Source organism: Oncorhynchus kisutch, linkage group LG7 (genome assembly GCF_002021735.2).
Source record: "Oncorhynchus kisutch isolate 150728-3 linkage group LG7, Okis_V2, whole genome shotgun sequence".
Lineage (NCBI taxonomy): Eukaryota > Metazoa > Chordata > Actinopteri > Salmoniformes > Salmonidae > Oncorhynchus > Oncorhynchus kisutch.
In genome coordinates, this window is record NC_034180.2 from 1,728,450 (window position 1) to 1,744,270 (window position 15,821).

Consider the following 15,821-nt stretch of genomic DNA (forward strand, 5'->3'; position numbering starts at 1 on the left):
TCTGACATGTAAAACAAGCAAACTCACCGACAACACGCCAACGAGAAGAGTGTTTAATGAGCTTGTTGTCTGGACACATTGGGTTTTAGATTTGACGCTTCATTAAAGCTCAGAGTTAGGACATTATTACGATGTTGGGGTGAATCTCAACTCAAAGCTGTAACTCAAACCCATAAAGTGATGACTTTCCAAGTCCAGAGAAAAGATTTGGCTTCACATTAACAGCCACAAAATGTTTAATGATGTGTTATTTTGGGCAGGGTATTTAGACAGAGAGGTTCTTATTATTTTCCTTCAGGGTCGTTGCTCTGCCAGGAAGAGATGGACTATTTCACACTGAGTGACATACAAATACCAACGCCATGGCTCCTCCTCAGAACGCCAGCACCTCCAAGATTATAACAGTTAGAAAAGTCTTTAAACCGAGCAATACAACAGTGATTATAATAATAAAAACGTAATACTTTAACTAGTATAGTTACGAGAAGTTTGTTTTGTTAATCACAGCTTGTTGTGCAACGGAGCTCTGGTATATCACCTGCAGAGCCACAAACATCTACAGTTGTCATTAGCGGCCATTACAGTTTTCAATAAAAGCAAAAGTTGTCGCCGTCAGAAAACACGTTTCACGGTGCAGGACTTGACTTGGCAGCTAGCCGGCACGGGCTCCATTCAAACCTCACTAGAAAATAAACATTTCCTGTTCATCAACTGTACTTTATACTAGTGATGGGGGAAAAAAATTATGTTACATATCGGGATATTATTTTTGACGATATATCGTATTGTTTTGACAGTATCACAATGTAATTTGTGTGCTAGTTGGCTGTACCTGCTCCAAAACTCCAGGATTTTCCCCTCATAGCTTGTTCTCCATCTTCTTTTTAAATAGGGAGCCAAGATGTTTTCAGCACTTTTATTTTCCTGACTGATCAAGACTCCTGTTGTCATGTCTCTCTCTCTCTCTCGTCTCTCTGCAGCAGACATATTGTGAGCAATATGTTTGAAACTTCGAATAACATTGCAATGAAATTACAGTGCGAATCGCAATACATAAAGAATCGTGAGAATCGCAATAAATATAATATCGGCACCTAAGTATCATGATAATATCGTATCGTGACGTCCCTGGAAATTCCCAGCCCTACTTTATACCTGCAAACATTTATATCGGGAATATCGACACTGAAATCCATCTTATTTAGGCTTTGCTTGTTTCTGCATCGTCATTGGTTGAACCATGTGTGGGCAATGAATGTATCTAGGGGGTGGTTTGGTTTGGTTTCTCCCATTTTACCTGGAGACGGTGCCCACAGGACATAGATGTCAATTCAACGTTTATTCAACTTTGGTTCAATGTAATTTCACAGATTTGACCTGGAGACGGTGTACTCGACCACACGCAGGACGTTTTTGTACTATCAGTGGTTGAACCGTAAATGGTAAATGTTTGGCATGAGTTTCTCCACTAGTTACCTGGAGACGGTGTACTCGACCACGCGCAGAATGTGGTCGTGCGGTCCGATGGCCCAGCGCTCCTGGTTGGTGGTGTAGGAGACGTACAGCTTGCCATTCTTCTTGTAATTGGGGTGGAATGTGAGACCTAGCAGACCCCTTTCATCTCCTGCCTGCAGTCAGAGGACAAATATAAAGGACCAACAAGTTAATTATGTCCCTACTTTTTCTTTCTTTCTCTCTTTCTTTCTTTCTTTCTTTCTTTCTTTCTTTCTTTCTTTCTTTCTTTCTTTCTTTCTTTCTTTCTTTCTTTCTTTCTTTCTTTCTTTCTTTCTTTCTTTCTTTCTTTCTTTCTTTCTGCTGCTTGTGCTGTAGTAACTAAAGTCAAAGCCAACCTATAAACCACAGCCAATCACCCTTCACATTGTCAATTTCTCTCTACTTTTCTCACTATATTTCCTTCTCTCTCGTCTCCTTCCATCTTGGTCTCTGTAGGTACCCAGTGCCCACCCCTCCCAACCGAATCCCCCTCTTCTGTCCTCCCCACATACCGTACCTCCACTACAGCCCTCATTGACTACTGCATTACAAACCATTATAAAACATTTGACTCCAGCCAGTGCTCCCCCTCGATCCCCCTCCAGCCCACCCCACCCCAGCCCAGCCCTCTCTCTCTCTCCAGCTTGTCCTCGGGGCCCCTGCGACGCCCAGGCCATCCCGGCGGCCTCCATTGTCCGGTGATTTGTGTGTGTAATCTTTGGGGGATATCCGTGAATGCTATGCTGAGTGGCTGAAAGAATTTATTAGCTCACTCGTAGTTCATAGAGAACACAAAAGTGCAGAGTCCTTCAGCCCCCCCCCCCCCTCCCCCCCCACCATGCAAAATTTGAGGACAGAGATGGAGGGGGGAAGAGAAAGAGAACCTAAACAAGGACAGGGCTGCCAGCACCCAGTGTCTTGGCAACATGTTTAGAAACCATCTAAATTGCTTGTGTAATACGTAAACCTTTGTCTCACCCCGGAGGCAGCTACATCAGTCACAACTCTGGTGGTCCTCCCATCATAGTTAGCTGTAATAAGCAGCTATAGCGTTTCAGTCCCTAGGCAATGCAATCAGGCCTTTGTGTTTCTCTCTCTCCCTCTCTTAACAAAAGAATGAACAGAATGCCAGGCTTAGGTGTTAACGATGTTTAAAACGTGCCCCCTTACATTTTTTGGCCATATGTTGTTGTCCCCCCCCCCCTCTCCAAAACAGCTCAAGCCCCATTCCTCCCTCAATAACAGAAGCATTGATGCTGGCTGGCGTGGATGCAAAAAAATCAATCTCAAAACCCCCTAGAATGGCTACCTCACTGAAGGAGGCGAACCAGCAGCATCAACATCAGCCAGAATCAATGACGATCTGCCTGCGTCAACCTCTTGGAATTCCCTCTCAAAATATTTAAAAAGGAATTTAGGCAAAGAGAGCGAGGAGGTCTGGCCTTTGTGTTAGGCCTACAGTGTGGAGGCATTACCAGAGGTGTAGTCCCGGGTCACAGGCCAAGCAACACAGATCATAAATTGGTTAAAGTGTACTGGATCCCCCAGAAACTGTTTGGACGGCGAAGGGCAGATCCCAGTCAAACATTCCAATGGAATGTGATGTCCGTGTCGTCAGCCCTGTTCTGTATGAGCTAGGCCTACAGTGATCAGACACCGGGGTCCTTTCAATACCACCGTTAAGATAAAAAAATGTGAACGTTGACGAATAAATAAGAGTTCCTCTCGACGAGAATTTACGAGAACTACTCATTGTAAATTCCGGTGTTGCTCAAAATAACAGGATTTATGTGGGGTTGGTAGTGAGTCCAATAAACTGCACATTGACAGTAATGAGTGAGACATGATTCTAGTTTGCCACAGACAACCATTCCCGTCCCTCACCTTAAAATGATTGACCCATATGTCAGATTTGGGATGCAGTGACCCGAATTCCCCCCATAAACACTGAGAAGGAGCGGGTCAGGACAAGAATTCCAAAAGGAAGGAGCCGTTTGATCAGCTAAAAGACCACTAAAACACAGAGGCGGTAAATGGGCTGAAATATTAGCTCTCTCGCTAATGACTGCTCGTCATAACCAGAAGGCATACGGACGGCAGCAGCGCTAACACCAGGTCATAAGAAACAAACAGGTCTGAGTTCCAAATGGCACCCTATTCCCTACTTTTGGCCCAAGCCCGATAGGGAATAGGATGCACACCAATTCAATCTTAACTCCTGATTAGGAGAAGAGAAAAAATACCTTGGCAGACGGATCGCTATCAAATTACTGCCAAAGCTACAGCAGACATACTGTTGACAACGTAAGTAGGCAGCTCTGCTCCAAGTGATAGACAAAAGAGCTCATTTGAAGTGTTCGTGTGTTGAGTATTAGTTCCAGTTCAAATATAAACAAAGTGAGGTTTCACTATCTTCCATCTCTACTGTGCGGGGTTATTTAGAGGAGAGGTACTGGGTGTACTGTAGTGAAGGCTGGTGGGAGGCGCTATAGGAGGACGGGCTCATTGTAATGGCTGGAATGGAATCAATGGAACGGAGTCAAACGGGGTTTCTATATGTTTGATCTGTTTGATACTGTTCCATTAATTCCATTCCAGCCAGTACAATGAGCCCATCCTCCTATAGCTCCTCCCACTAGCCTCCTACAGGTCCTCTGACCACCCCCTTTTCTGGTCATGGGAGAACAAAGCCTAGTAGCAGGGGGGGACAATGGCCATCAATGATGTCATTGTGACACCTCTGTCAGGCCCTCCACAAATCACTTCAACGCCTTGACTTGAAAACAAGCTTCCCTCCTTTTCTCCTTAAACTGTTCTTCTCCTTCTCCTTCCTTTTTTACGACCACCATCATTCTTCCTCCCAGTGTGGTAGTGGGCTCTGGTGGAATCTCACGGGGCTGTGTCTGTCTGTCTGTTGATGCTCCACCAACACCTGCCTCCAGATTCACAGCGTAGGCCGGACATTGTTCTTCCGTTTTTGGCCGTTGTTTTTGGTGTCAAGAGCCAGGCGAGGCAGAGTTGGAGTTCTCACCAGAACATCAGCAGCATTCCATAGAGCTGTGGAACGGGAGCCGGAGCAGGGAGCGGAGCATAATGAGTGGCTACCGTTTCCAATCCCGCCAGGCAGCTGCCTTTCTGTTCCATGATGCATGGTTTGGCTCCCTGCATTGTTAGCCCAGCACCTTTTGATCCTCATTGGCTCTGGCAATCCTCACAAAAATACATTCCACTATGAGAGCTGATTGGAGAAAAACAATGCAGTCCCTTTTACCTCAAAGGCAAATCTGAAATGTTCACACTCATTCAGCCCCCCACCTCCCCCTGGTTACTCCAGCACAATGAAACCAGGGAGCCAAGTCAACCCCCCCCCCCCCCTCCACCTGTTAACACACATTAATCCTATGACAAGGTCGGAGCTTAGACCAGAGATCACTCAGTCTCATAACGAAGGGAGAGAGGAGAAAAAACTAAAGAGACCAAACCACCCAGCCCAATCAGATTGGATGCAAAACCACTTTTATAATGGAGGAGGCAGCCAGGCAATTTCCTGTATCACACGACACGTCGGCCAACAGAGTAATGTTTTGGGTCTACGACTCCATCTTGATAAACTACGACTTTCACTGAACTTTCTTTTGACGTATTCCAGCGTATGTTCCTCTTCCCATTACATAAATAGGATAACAGTAAGATTAACATTGCTGCCCCCCCTCCTTCAGCATCAGCGCTTCAGTTCTCAGAGGGAGTCAACAGTAGGAGTAAGAGCTAATTTATCATCCGCAGGGCACTTATCTCCGACAGTCTGAGAGGAACCTCTGCTCTCTCTGGCTGAGTTAGCCTGACAGTCTGAGAGGAACCTCTACTCTCTCTGGCTGAGTTAGCCTGACAGTCTGAGAGGAACCTCTACTCTCTCTGGCTGAGTTAGCCTGACAGTCTGAGAGGAACCTCTACTCTCTCTGGCTGAGTTAGCCTGACAGTCTGAGAGGAACCTCTGCTCTCTCTGGCTGAGTTAGCCTGACGGTCTGAGAGGACCTCTACTCTCTCTGGTTGAGTTAGCCTGATGGTCTGAGAGGAACCTCTACTCTCTCTGGCTGAGTTAGCCTGACAGTCTGAGAGGAACCTCTGCTCTCTCTGGCTGAGTTAGCCTGACGGTCTGAGAGGAACCTCTACTCTCTCTGGCTGAGTTAGCCTGACGGTCTGAGAGGAACCTCTACTCTCTCTGGCTGAGTTAGCCTGACAGTCTGAGAGGAACCTCTGCTCTCTCTGGCTGAGTTAGCCTGACAGTCTGAGAGGAACCTCTGCTCTCTCTGGCTGAGTTAGCCTGACAGTCTGAGAGGAACCTCTACTCTCTCTGGCTGAGTTAGCCTGACGGTCTGAGAGGAACCTCTACTCTCTCTGGCTGAGTTAGCCTGACAGTCTGAGAGGAACCTCTACTCTCTCTGGCTGAGTTAGCCTGACAGTCTGAGAGGAACCTCTGCTCTCTCTGGCTGAGTTAGTCTGACAGTCTGAGAGGAACCTCTACTCTCTCTGGCTGAGTTAGCCTGACAGTCTGAGAGGAACCTCTGCTCTCTCTGGCTGAGTTAGTCTGACAGTCTGAGAGGAACCTCTACTCTCTCTGGCTGAGTTAGCCTGACAGTCTGAGAGGAACCTCTACTCTCTCTGGCTGAGTTAGCCTGACAGTCTGAGAGGAACCTCTGCTCTCTCTGGCTGAGTTAGCCTGACAGTCTGAGAGGAGCCTCTACTCTCTCTGGCTGAGTTAGCCTGACAGTCTGAGAGGAACCTCTACTCTCTCTGGCTGAGTTAGCCTGACAGTCTGAGAGGAACCTCTGCTCTCTCTGGCTGAGTTAGCCTGACAGTCTGAGAGGAACCTCTACTCTCTCTGGCTGAGTTAGCCTGACAGTCTGAGAGGAACCTCTACTCTCTCTGGCTGAGTTAGCCTGACAGTCTGAGAGGAACCTCTACTCTCTCTGGCTGAGTTAGCCTGACAGTCTGAGAGGAACCTCTGCTCTCTCTGGCTGAGTTAGTCTGACAGTCTGAGAGGAACCTCTACTCTCTCTGGCTGAGTTAGCCTGACAATCTGAGAGGAACCTCTACTGTCTCTGGCTGAGTTAGCCTGACAGTCTGAGAGGAACCTCTACTGTCTCTGGCTGAGTTAGCCTGACAATCTGAGAGGAACCTCTACTGTCTCTGGCTGAGTTAGCACAACAGCTGTAGATGCAGTGTGACAGAGCACAAGAACACAGCATGAGATATTTGTCTCACAGTGAATATATTTTATTGCGCGTCCGCGCCCCTAGCCCTGTCACACAGGCTAACACACTTCAATAAGAGTGTTAGGCGAACCCACACTGCTCAAAGCAGATGTCTTCATTCCAAACCGCTTTCGCCCCATTGCCTTTGCAGCTGGCTGATGTAAGCAACCAATAACGGCGTCGCTCTATTTGCACATCGGCAATGTGTCACCATGAATGAAATGAAAGCCAGCATATTGTCAGCCACCGCTGGATACAGAGAGACTAAGTATGGATGTTGGGCTGCATTCTCTCTCCTTCAACACCATCTGGAAGTGGTTCCCGCTTGAAACAGAAAACCCAAAACAAGTTAACTGTCTGAGCACCTCAGTTAACGCGCCGTGATGGCTTTATAGTCAGCATGACACTATCAGGTGTTAGTACTGAGCTGAGACGTGCTGAACACGCCATGTGGTACAGTTAGTAGTGACGAGTCGTAAAGATAACAGCGCCCTGTTCAGGACTGTGCCACACGGTTTCGCACCATGCCCGCCGAGCCGCCTTCACCACATCTGAGCCACAGCCTGGCGGTGGTGGTGCAAGCCTCCGTTTAATCACCAAGCAGCTGGGAAACAATCAGTCAATCAGTTGTTAGAGATGAGAGTATCTGATCCAATGGGCTTGGAGGATGGTGACTGTGACGCCTCAGGGACAGATGGACAGAAACAATGTCAAACAGGGCAAGTTTGAGAGAGGACTCTGTGTGTGGGAGAAGGGGTGTTAGGGAATGTCGGAATTAGCAGGCTTCCTACCGGGAAGAGGACGCCAGCAAGTGCGTTACACACAATCAAGTAATGACAGGAGGGGAAGGGGAGATTGGGTGTCAGGGAACACCCACGGTGCAACGAAGAGAGAAGGAGAGCCTCCCTTGCTCCCTCCCTTCGGCAGCATTGTGTCTGAGCGGGTCATCTTAATTGTCACGGGGGGGGGGGGGGACCACAGAACATTACAATCAAAGCATGTGGCAGCTAGGGGAGTCAGGGCAATGATAAACCCTTATCTTCCCCTCTCAGTGAGTCTCACTCCAGCCCACCCTTCTCATCTCCCACTTCCCATGAGGCTCCTGGGTGTTCTATATGTATAGAGAGAACTATGTCCTGTTGATGCAGTGAGTAAACACCTCAGCCCCCCGTGGTAGCCCACTCTGGATGCCCCCCCTAGTATCCCCCCTGGTCCCCTGGTGCTGGGGGCCCCGTGCGGCCAGAGTCTTGTAGCAGCCAATAGCCAACATCACAGAATAGGACTCAGGGGGGCCTACCGGCCAGCCTTCCGGGTCTCAAGCCACTCTCTAATTGTCATAATGATTGTTTTATCCGCTAGCAGTTAGGTTTAATGATGATAAGACAGCAGGAGGGTCGTCCTGGGTTCCCTGTGGGCCTGTTTGCATGTCCATTCGCTGGGGTCCGCTTCACTCCCTGTAATCTCCGCTGTCCTCTTTCTAAAGGAACGGTGGGAGGCATGCGTGATAGATAAACTTCCTGTCCAAAAAGTGTGCCCCCTCCTCCTCCTCTTCCCCATTTCCCTATCTCTGGACACTATCAGTTCACTCTCAAATTCAAAAACTACAGCTATCGCCTTGGATACGGATAAACATCATCAGGGGCCATATGTATTAAGAGTTGCCTTTTAACTCACACAATGACCTTGATTACATGGACAGGGGGAAAGATGATCCCAGATCAGTACTCCTTCTCTGAGACAGCTCTAGATGTAACTGTCTGTGAGCAGGGCTGGGGTCAATTCCATTTCAATTCCAGTCAATTCAGAAAAGAAAAAACAAATTCCATTTCCAAATGTTCTTCATTGAAAAGCGTTGAAGAGAATTGGAATGTCATTGTACTTCCTGAATTGTCTAGAATTTAAATGGAATTGACCCCAAACCTGTCTGTGACACATAGCTAACCGTCAGTGGCAGAAGTGGATGTCTCCATGTAAAGTTATGTGGTAAGAGCTGGTAAGAGCTACGATAGCATTAACAGGTCCTAACAGGTGAGAAATTGAAACTGAACCTGAAATTACATGGTAAATTATAGGCCATTTCAAAAGCTTAACAATCCTACACAGCTATAAAGATGATGTTTCCAACTACTGGCACTGGACCTGACGCTGCATGTCTATGGTGCACACTACTGAGGTTGAAATGATGCCTACATGGAATACTGCTCCACTACACCAATCCTCTCCCCGGCTTCCAAGACGACGTCGATGAAAAAAAAGACGACTTCCTATTCAACTGTTGCCCAGAGGCTCTGCCAACACAAAGCTATGGAGGGGCGGGCGGTGATGATTGAATTTCTTCTTGATTCGCTCTCGTGGGTGTGCTGCTCCTCTTCTCTCTTCTCCCTCTTCTCTCGGAGAAGGTTCCAAACCAAACGGCAGTATATAACATATCTTTGAGGGGGGAGGCCAGCCAACCCGAGCCCCAGCTCCAGGCCCCTCTCTCCTCTTGTCCTCCCCTGTTCTCTGGAAGTTAGATTTCCATGATGATGGGAGGTCAGAGCAGACCAGACTGAGTGAGTAAATGTCAGATAGGTGCTAATTCTTTTCAGAAGTACCAGACATGCCAATGGTTTCCTGTCTCGAGGAAACTGTAGCGGAGAGGGACGGGTGACGAGTACTTCTGGTGTGTGTGTGTTTGTGCACCGTGAACACAGTTCATCTCCTTAGACCCCTCGTTATTAGAACGGTCTCGACAGACACCAGATGTTTCTTTAGCAACCAAGGGTGGAGAGGGAAAGAAAGAGGGAGGGAGAGAGAGAGAGAGAGAATAGAGAGAGAATAGATAGAGAGAGAGAGAGCGAGAGAATAGAGAGAGAATAGATAGAGAATAGAGAGAGAATAGATAGAGAGAGAGAGAGCGAGAGAATAGAGAGAGAATAGATAGAGGGAGAGAGAGAGAGAATAGATAGAGGGAGAGAGAGAGAGAATAGAGAGAGAATAGAGAGAGAGAGAGAGCGAGATAATAGAGAGAGAATGGATAGAGGGAGAGAGAGAGAGAGAGAATAGAGAGAGAATAGATAGAGAGAGAGAGAGAGAGAGAGAGAGAGAGAGAGAGAGAGAGAGAGAGAGAGAATAGAGAGGGAAAGAGAGAGAGAGAATAGAAGGAGAGAGAGAGAGAGAGAGAGAGAGAGAGAGAGAGAGAGAGAAAGAGAGAGAGAGAATAGATAGAGGGAGCGAGAGAATAGAGAGAGAATAGATAGAGGGAGAGAGCGAGAGAATAGAGAGAGAATAGAGAGAGAGAGAGATAGAGAGGGAAAGAGAGAGAGAGAATAGAGAGAGAGAGAGAGAGAGAGAGAGAGAGAGAGAGAGAGAGAGAGAAAGAGATGGTATAGACAGGCTTGACCACTAAAAGACAGATACAGCTGGTCTTCCACTGTTGTGAGAGGGGCTATTGCTGTGTGAAATCATTTCATACCATTTATCAAAATAAAGTATTGGCCAGTGACGTCTCAGTCTGATCGTTTTTCATCTTGTGGGATTGTGCAGTGCTAACCTATATGGAAACAGCTTGGTGGGGGAGAGTAGAGTAACACTTAAAAGCAATTTATCCACCTTATACGAATTAGCAGCACATTAGCAATGTTCTCAACGTGTGTGCTAAGCTCATTGAAGGGGGGGGGGGGTTAAGTCTGGAAGGAAGGGTCTTGGCTGGTCGGAATTATCAGACGAGAGAGGTAGGTCTTAGAAGTAGAAATGTTTGAGTGTCCAAGACTGTGTTCCACTCTCTCTCCCTCTCCTCAATGTTTGCAACACAGAAATAAACCTACGTAAGTGTTGCTCTCCCCTCTGTGTCCGCTCCCTACATTGATAGTTAACCGCTTTGGTGTTAAAACTGATGTTAAGTTACATTCACATTGGGAAGACACGGGGCGAACAAGTACCATCGCTTATATGTGAATTAGAGTTTGGAGTGGTCAAAAGTAGTGCACTATGTAGAGAATAAGGTGTCATTAGGGATGCGTGTTGTGTTCCTCACTGACCTTGAGTCCAGTCTGCACCAGCTTGTGGATGTCCAGGAAAGGCTCTTTCAGCAGCTCCATGTTATGGGTCAGCACCCGGACGAAGCCCTCCTTCTCTAGGACAAAGAGGCGCTGGGATCCGTCCCCACAGTGCACCACGGCTACTGGCTGCCTCAGCCCACTCAGCACCACCTGGGCACAGTAGCAGTTGTGCTTGTGCTTCCTGGGCGGCCGGAGGAGGAACGAAAGGTCAATGGTCGCAGACAGATAATCCCGTTGAGAGAGGAAAGGAAGGAGAGAGATGGAGAGAAGGAGAAAGAGCGAGAGTGAGCGTGAGAGACAGATCGAGAGAGTGAGAGAGAGCGAGGAGAGAGAGAGAGAGAGAGAGAGAGGAGAGAGAGAGAGAGAGAGAGAGAAAGACAGAATATACCCCCCACAATATACATACACTGATTGAGTTTACTTTGACAGTAAGTTAATACCAGTGATTTACAAAGTACGAGTGAAGCAATAGCATGACACGATGGGAAGGGTTGAGTAAGAGTTTAGACACTTCCATAGGCAGTGACTTTGATTCATGTGCATTGGGCACACACACACATACATATATACATACACACATACACACACACACACACACGTCACTCCACGGATGAATTTAGTGGAGCAATGCTTAAATGGGGGATGAGGGGTCTCCAGCTGTGCAACAAGTGTTGCGTAAAACCACAGTTCACATTTGATGTGGGAAACAGAACATTCAAACTCCATTATACAACATCGCGACGGCTAGCTAACACATGAGGCGGTGATGCTGATTCTCGCTCCTCACACACTTGTTTCAAGACATTCCCAATCCCTGGGCATAATTTGTCATTGAGAGTCTGAGTGAAGGATGGATATTCATTGGAGGAAAAAGGGTGTAAGTTCAGTTATCTCACCCCGTCAGTTTCCTGTCTGGTGCTATGCTGTCATCGTGACGCATGTGTCAAGTTCATACACACAGCAGATGTGCGCCCTCTCTCTCTATCTCTCTCTTTCGCTCCCTGTCTCTCTCTCTCTCTCTCTCTCCCTCACTCTGGCTCTCTCTCTCTCTCTCTCTATCTCTCTCACTGCCACTCTCTCTCGCTCCCTGGCTCTCTCTCTATCTCTCGCTCTACCTCTCTCTCTCTCCCTCAGGCCAGTTTTGAAGTGGGAGGTCTGATTAAGACTTACGATGTTAGATGACATCGGTGGTTAAAACCTGGCCCTCTCTCCTTGCTCATCATCTCTTGGCCGGCCCCAGGCGGAAGATGAGAAGGGAGAGTCAGCTCAACAAGACTCCCTTTAGATGAGCGGCTGCCAACAGAAGCTCTATATCTCTCCTCGGCTATCCCGGCCATCCATCCTAGAGTTCAGTGCAATTACAATTACAGTGCTCTTTAGCATAGCAAGGGGTCATTACTAGAAACGACTAGAGGAGAACCCCATCAACCCCAGGAATGCAGACAGCACTTAGCTAGACATCATAGACAGACCGCATCAGCATAGTTTCTCTGGTCTGGTCTGGTCCGATCCGGCTCGAGACAGTAGGACGGTCAGTTGGTCACATGTCCAGCAGCAGCGCTCTCAGCTCGCGTCAGGGGGGCTAGAACGGGTCTGCGTCCCAAATGGCACCCTATTCCCTATATGGTGTACTACTTCTCACCAGGGCCCATAGGACTAGTGCACTACATAGGGAATAGTGTGCCATTTGGGACGGAGACGGGGAGCTCAGAGGCTCTCTCTCCACCGGAGCAGACAAAAAAAGGGGAAAGTTTGTCTATGACGTACTGCTGCTAGCTACCAGTGAGGGAGGGTTGGCCTGCAGGGTAAGCATTTCCATTGTGTGGCCAAAGCCTGGCCCAATGCACCCTGAACAAACGGCAGGCTTTGGTGATGACTGGAGAGATGGGTGACGGGTAAGGTCATCCAGGCTTGGCATTGGCATGTCTCCCATGACCCTGGTTCATAGTACATATCGCCTGGGGCGAGACCGGTGGTGGTGGCCAGTCAAAGTGACACACTGGGTTCAGAGTGTGGAGATGCCACGATACACACTATGGCCTCTCTTTCCTCAACTCACTGAAAGCCTCCTTTTTGGATGGTGAACTCAATATTTAAAAAGCATACCTTAAATGAACTCTTCCTAAAGAGATTTTGAAAGTGAAACGTTACAAACCTGTTGATGTCTTCGACTTTCTCATCTCCCAAGTAGTTGGAGTCCTGTCCCCGTGTTTGCTTTCGGTGGAAATCTGGGAAGCACAGGCCTCCGTCCCGCCGTCCGTAGTATTGACAGAACTCATCCACATCGGCTTGGAACAGCTCTGAAAAATACCATGGACACAGACGACGGCCCGCATGGAAGAGAAAGACGATTCAATTCAAGTGACATCACACCTTGTTCAAACCATGATGCAACATCATCCAATTTACCAGCGAGCTGAAGCTAAATCCCCTCCTAGTTAGTCTCCCTTAATTCATGTTTACGCAGCTTTAGTTCCTTAAGTCTTCATACAGTTGTTTTTGAGAGTTGTGCTGAATGAGCCAATCCAAATCCTGGTTAGGCCTGGGCTGAACAAGTGAAGAAACGCTTGGCCAGACAGGCCAACTGTTCAGACTGCTCCTCAGGTCTTCAACTCTGCAGCATGCACCACTGAGGCCCCATCCATCGTTACCTTTATCCTTTGACCCCTGTTGCTATGGCTGTTTGACCCCTGTTGCTATGCCTCGCAACTCTACCTCACGTGGGTGACTGCTGTGGATACCTAATAGCTTTCCAGATATTTGGAATATTAAGTAAAACATAGGCTGAAATTCTCATACAATTAAAGCACTGTTAGGGGCTAGTGCCAAATGGCACCCTATTCCCTATATAGTGCACTACTTTTGACCAGTACCTATTTGGGCCACAGCCTAGATGCTTTCGCCCTCCTCAGCCCAGCGGCCCAGTGCACATGGGCACAGCATGTGAAATGTGAGAAACTCTCATTCAAAACTGACCATGTTTAATTAACAGCCCAGTCTTCCAAACACTAACTTTGCACATTTTTAGGGATAGAAATATTCTGTCTGCCTCAAAACCCAAATCAAGAAATGATGTTCCCAAATGTTGATTGATTGTGTTCCCCTGCTTGCTTGTGATTTGGGGAAGTTCAAAGCAAAAATGTCCCCATCACACGGTTATTTCCCAAGACCACCTTGATTTCTCTTGGAGCTGCTAGTTGTACTAGAGCTAAAGTTGGTTCAACACCAGGGTCTGGGGCACAAAGTCATCTGGGAATATATCCTCATTAGACACAGCAGCCCCAACCCTGCCTGATTGGCCAACTTCAGAGACCCACAGTCACAACATTATTCCAAGATTCTAGGAACCCCCCCTCCCCTTTCTTATTGTGCTAGCAGGGCAAAACCACGAACAGGGTGAAAAGAAGGCAAGCAAGCAGCGTATCTTAAAACCTGCGCGTGACCTAAAAACAACCGTGCCAATATTGTTTCCCTTAACACAACCCTTAACACAACCCTCAGAGGGGCGGAGGAGGAGAGCAAACACAGCAGTGATAAACACACAAACAGGACTGTCTCTCCCCTCTTTCATCTCGCTCTCCGGCCCCCACACATCCCTCCCTCCATCCTGGCCCCCCCACACCGACCACAAGGCTGACCACACTACCACTGGAGGTGATAGGATATCCCACTAAACATCTAAATACAACACGGAGATCAAACACACACACAGAACACACACACACACAAACACTCCCAGGCCTATGCCACCCACCTACTTTGTGCCTGCAGTTATCTTAACCATGCTGGTCTCAGGACCTCAGATGCGGAGGGGAGGGAGGGAGGGAGGGAGGGAGGGAGGGAGGGAGGGAGGGAGGGAGGGAGGGAGGGAGGGAGGGAGGGAGGGAGGGAGGGAGGGAGACCTCTAGGTTAAAGTGAGACTCAGGCCGTAAATGTCTTTATGGAGAAATGAGGGATAAGTACACAGCCTAATGGGGAGCTGGAGAGGGAGTTTCACGGGAGCAGGAGGACATTTAAAGACACAGTAAAGGCTACCGTCCAGGTTTAATACTGTTGGTCAGCACTTTGCATGTGTTGATGCAGAGTACAGCTCTGGAAGGGTTCTGAATTTTATCTTTAGTGATACATACTGTACATGCACCCAAAAAACCCATGCTTGCCAGTGCTTTATATTTGAGATTTAATTAAACATGTTCTTAAGAGGCAATAGTGATTACTACAAATGCATATGACAGTTGAACAGAAAACCAACAAATTGTAGAAAAAACGTTGCTTAACCCCCCCCCAAAAAAATACATAAGGACACAAATCCAGAAAGGGACTCTTAAATCCATACGGGGAAAAACCTCTGTCTGTATCCAGAATGATATGTACTTAGAGGGCCATCTAATTTTAGACAATTTATGGTTAACTACTTCCATAAACATGTGGCACCGAGCACTGCATTCTCTCTCCCTCTCTCTCCCTCCACACTATGTACCAGTTTTATTGTACTGGCCTGGGGGGGAAAAGAGAGAGAGGGAGAGAGAGAGAGAGAGAGAGAGAGAGAGAGAGAGAGAGAGAGAGAGAGAGAGAGAAAGAGACAGAGAGAGAGAGAGAAAGAAAGAAAGAGTGAGAGAGAGAGAGAAAGAGAGAGATAGAGGGAAAAAAAACCTCTGTCCACATCCCAGGCAGTGAGCTAGCGCTATAGTTCTACTTCCATCTGGTTGTCTTCCAACACAACCTGGGTGGCCACCCAAAGTACTTGACATCTTGATGCACTTCAGCAGCTTTACATATACACAACCTTTGTAGAAAAATAAATGTGTCATTCGTCACCACATATGCTGATCTGTGTAGAGGGGGAGTAAGGGAGGGAAGGATTGATGGGGGGGGGGGGGGGGGTGACTGACTCCTTCTCTGGCTCAAGCTCCTGGTATGAAGCTCTGGGTTTAACTCTAAGCTTTCACTGCTGTCTGTCAGCTCACTGGCTGCTCTCTCTCTCTCCATCTCTCTCACCATCTCCATCTCTCTCTCACTCTCCCTCTCTCTTACC

At 47.7% G+C, this 15,821-nt stretch overlaps 1 protein-coding gene across 1 annotated transcript in view; it reads right to left on the minus strand.

Annotated features, from left to right (window-relative positions):
• The window catches only part of LOC109901298 (hedgehog-interacting protein), a 48,223-nt gene that overhangs the window by 19,083 nt on the left and 13,319 nt on the right, over positions 1 to 15,821 (minus strand). The window contains exons 3-5 of the mRNA XM_031828354.1: positions 12,942 to 13,086; positions 10,766 to 10,967; positions 1,477 to 1,628 (exon numbers count right to left, since the gene is read on the minus strand). Coding sequence (XP_031684214.1) covers positions 1,477 to 1,628; positions 10,766 to 10,967; positions 12,942 to 13,086 — 499 coding nt within the window. The remainder of the gene's footprint in view (positions 1 to 1,476; positions 1,629 to 10,765; positions 10,968 to 12,941; positions 13,087 to 15,821) is intronic.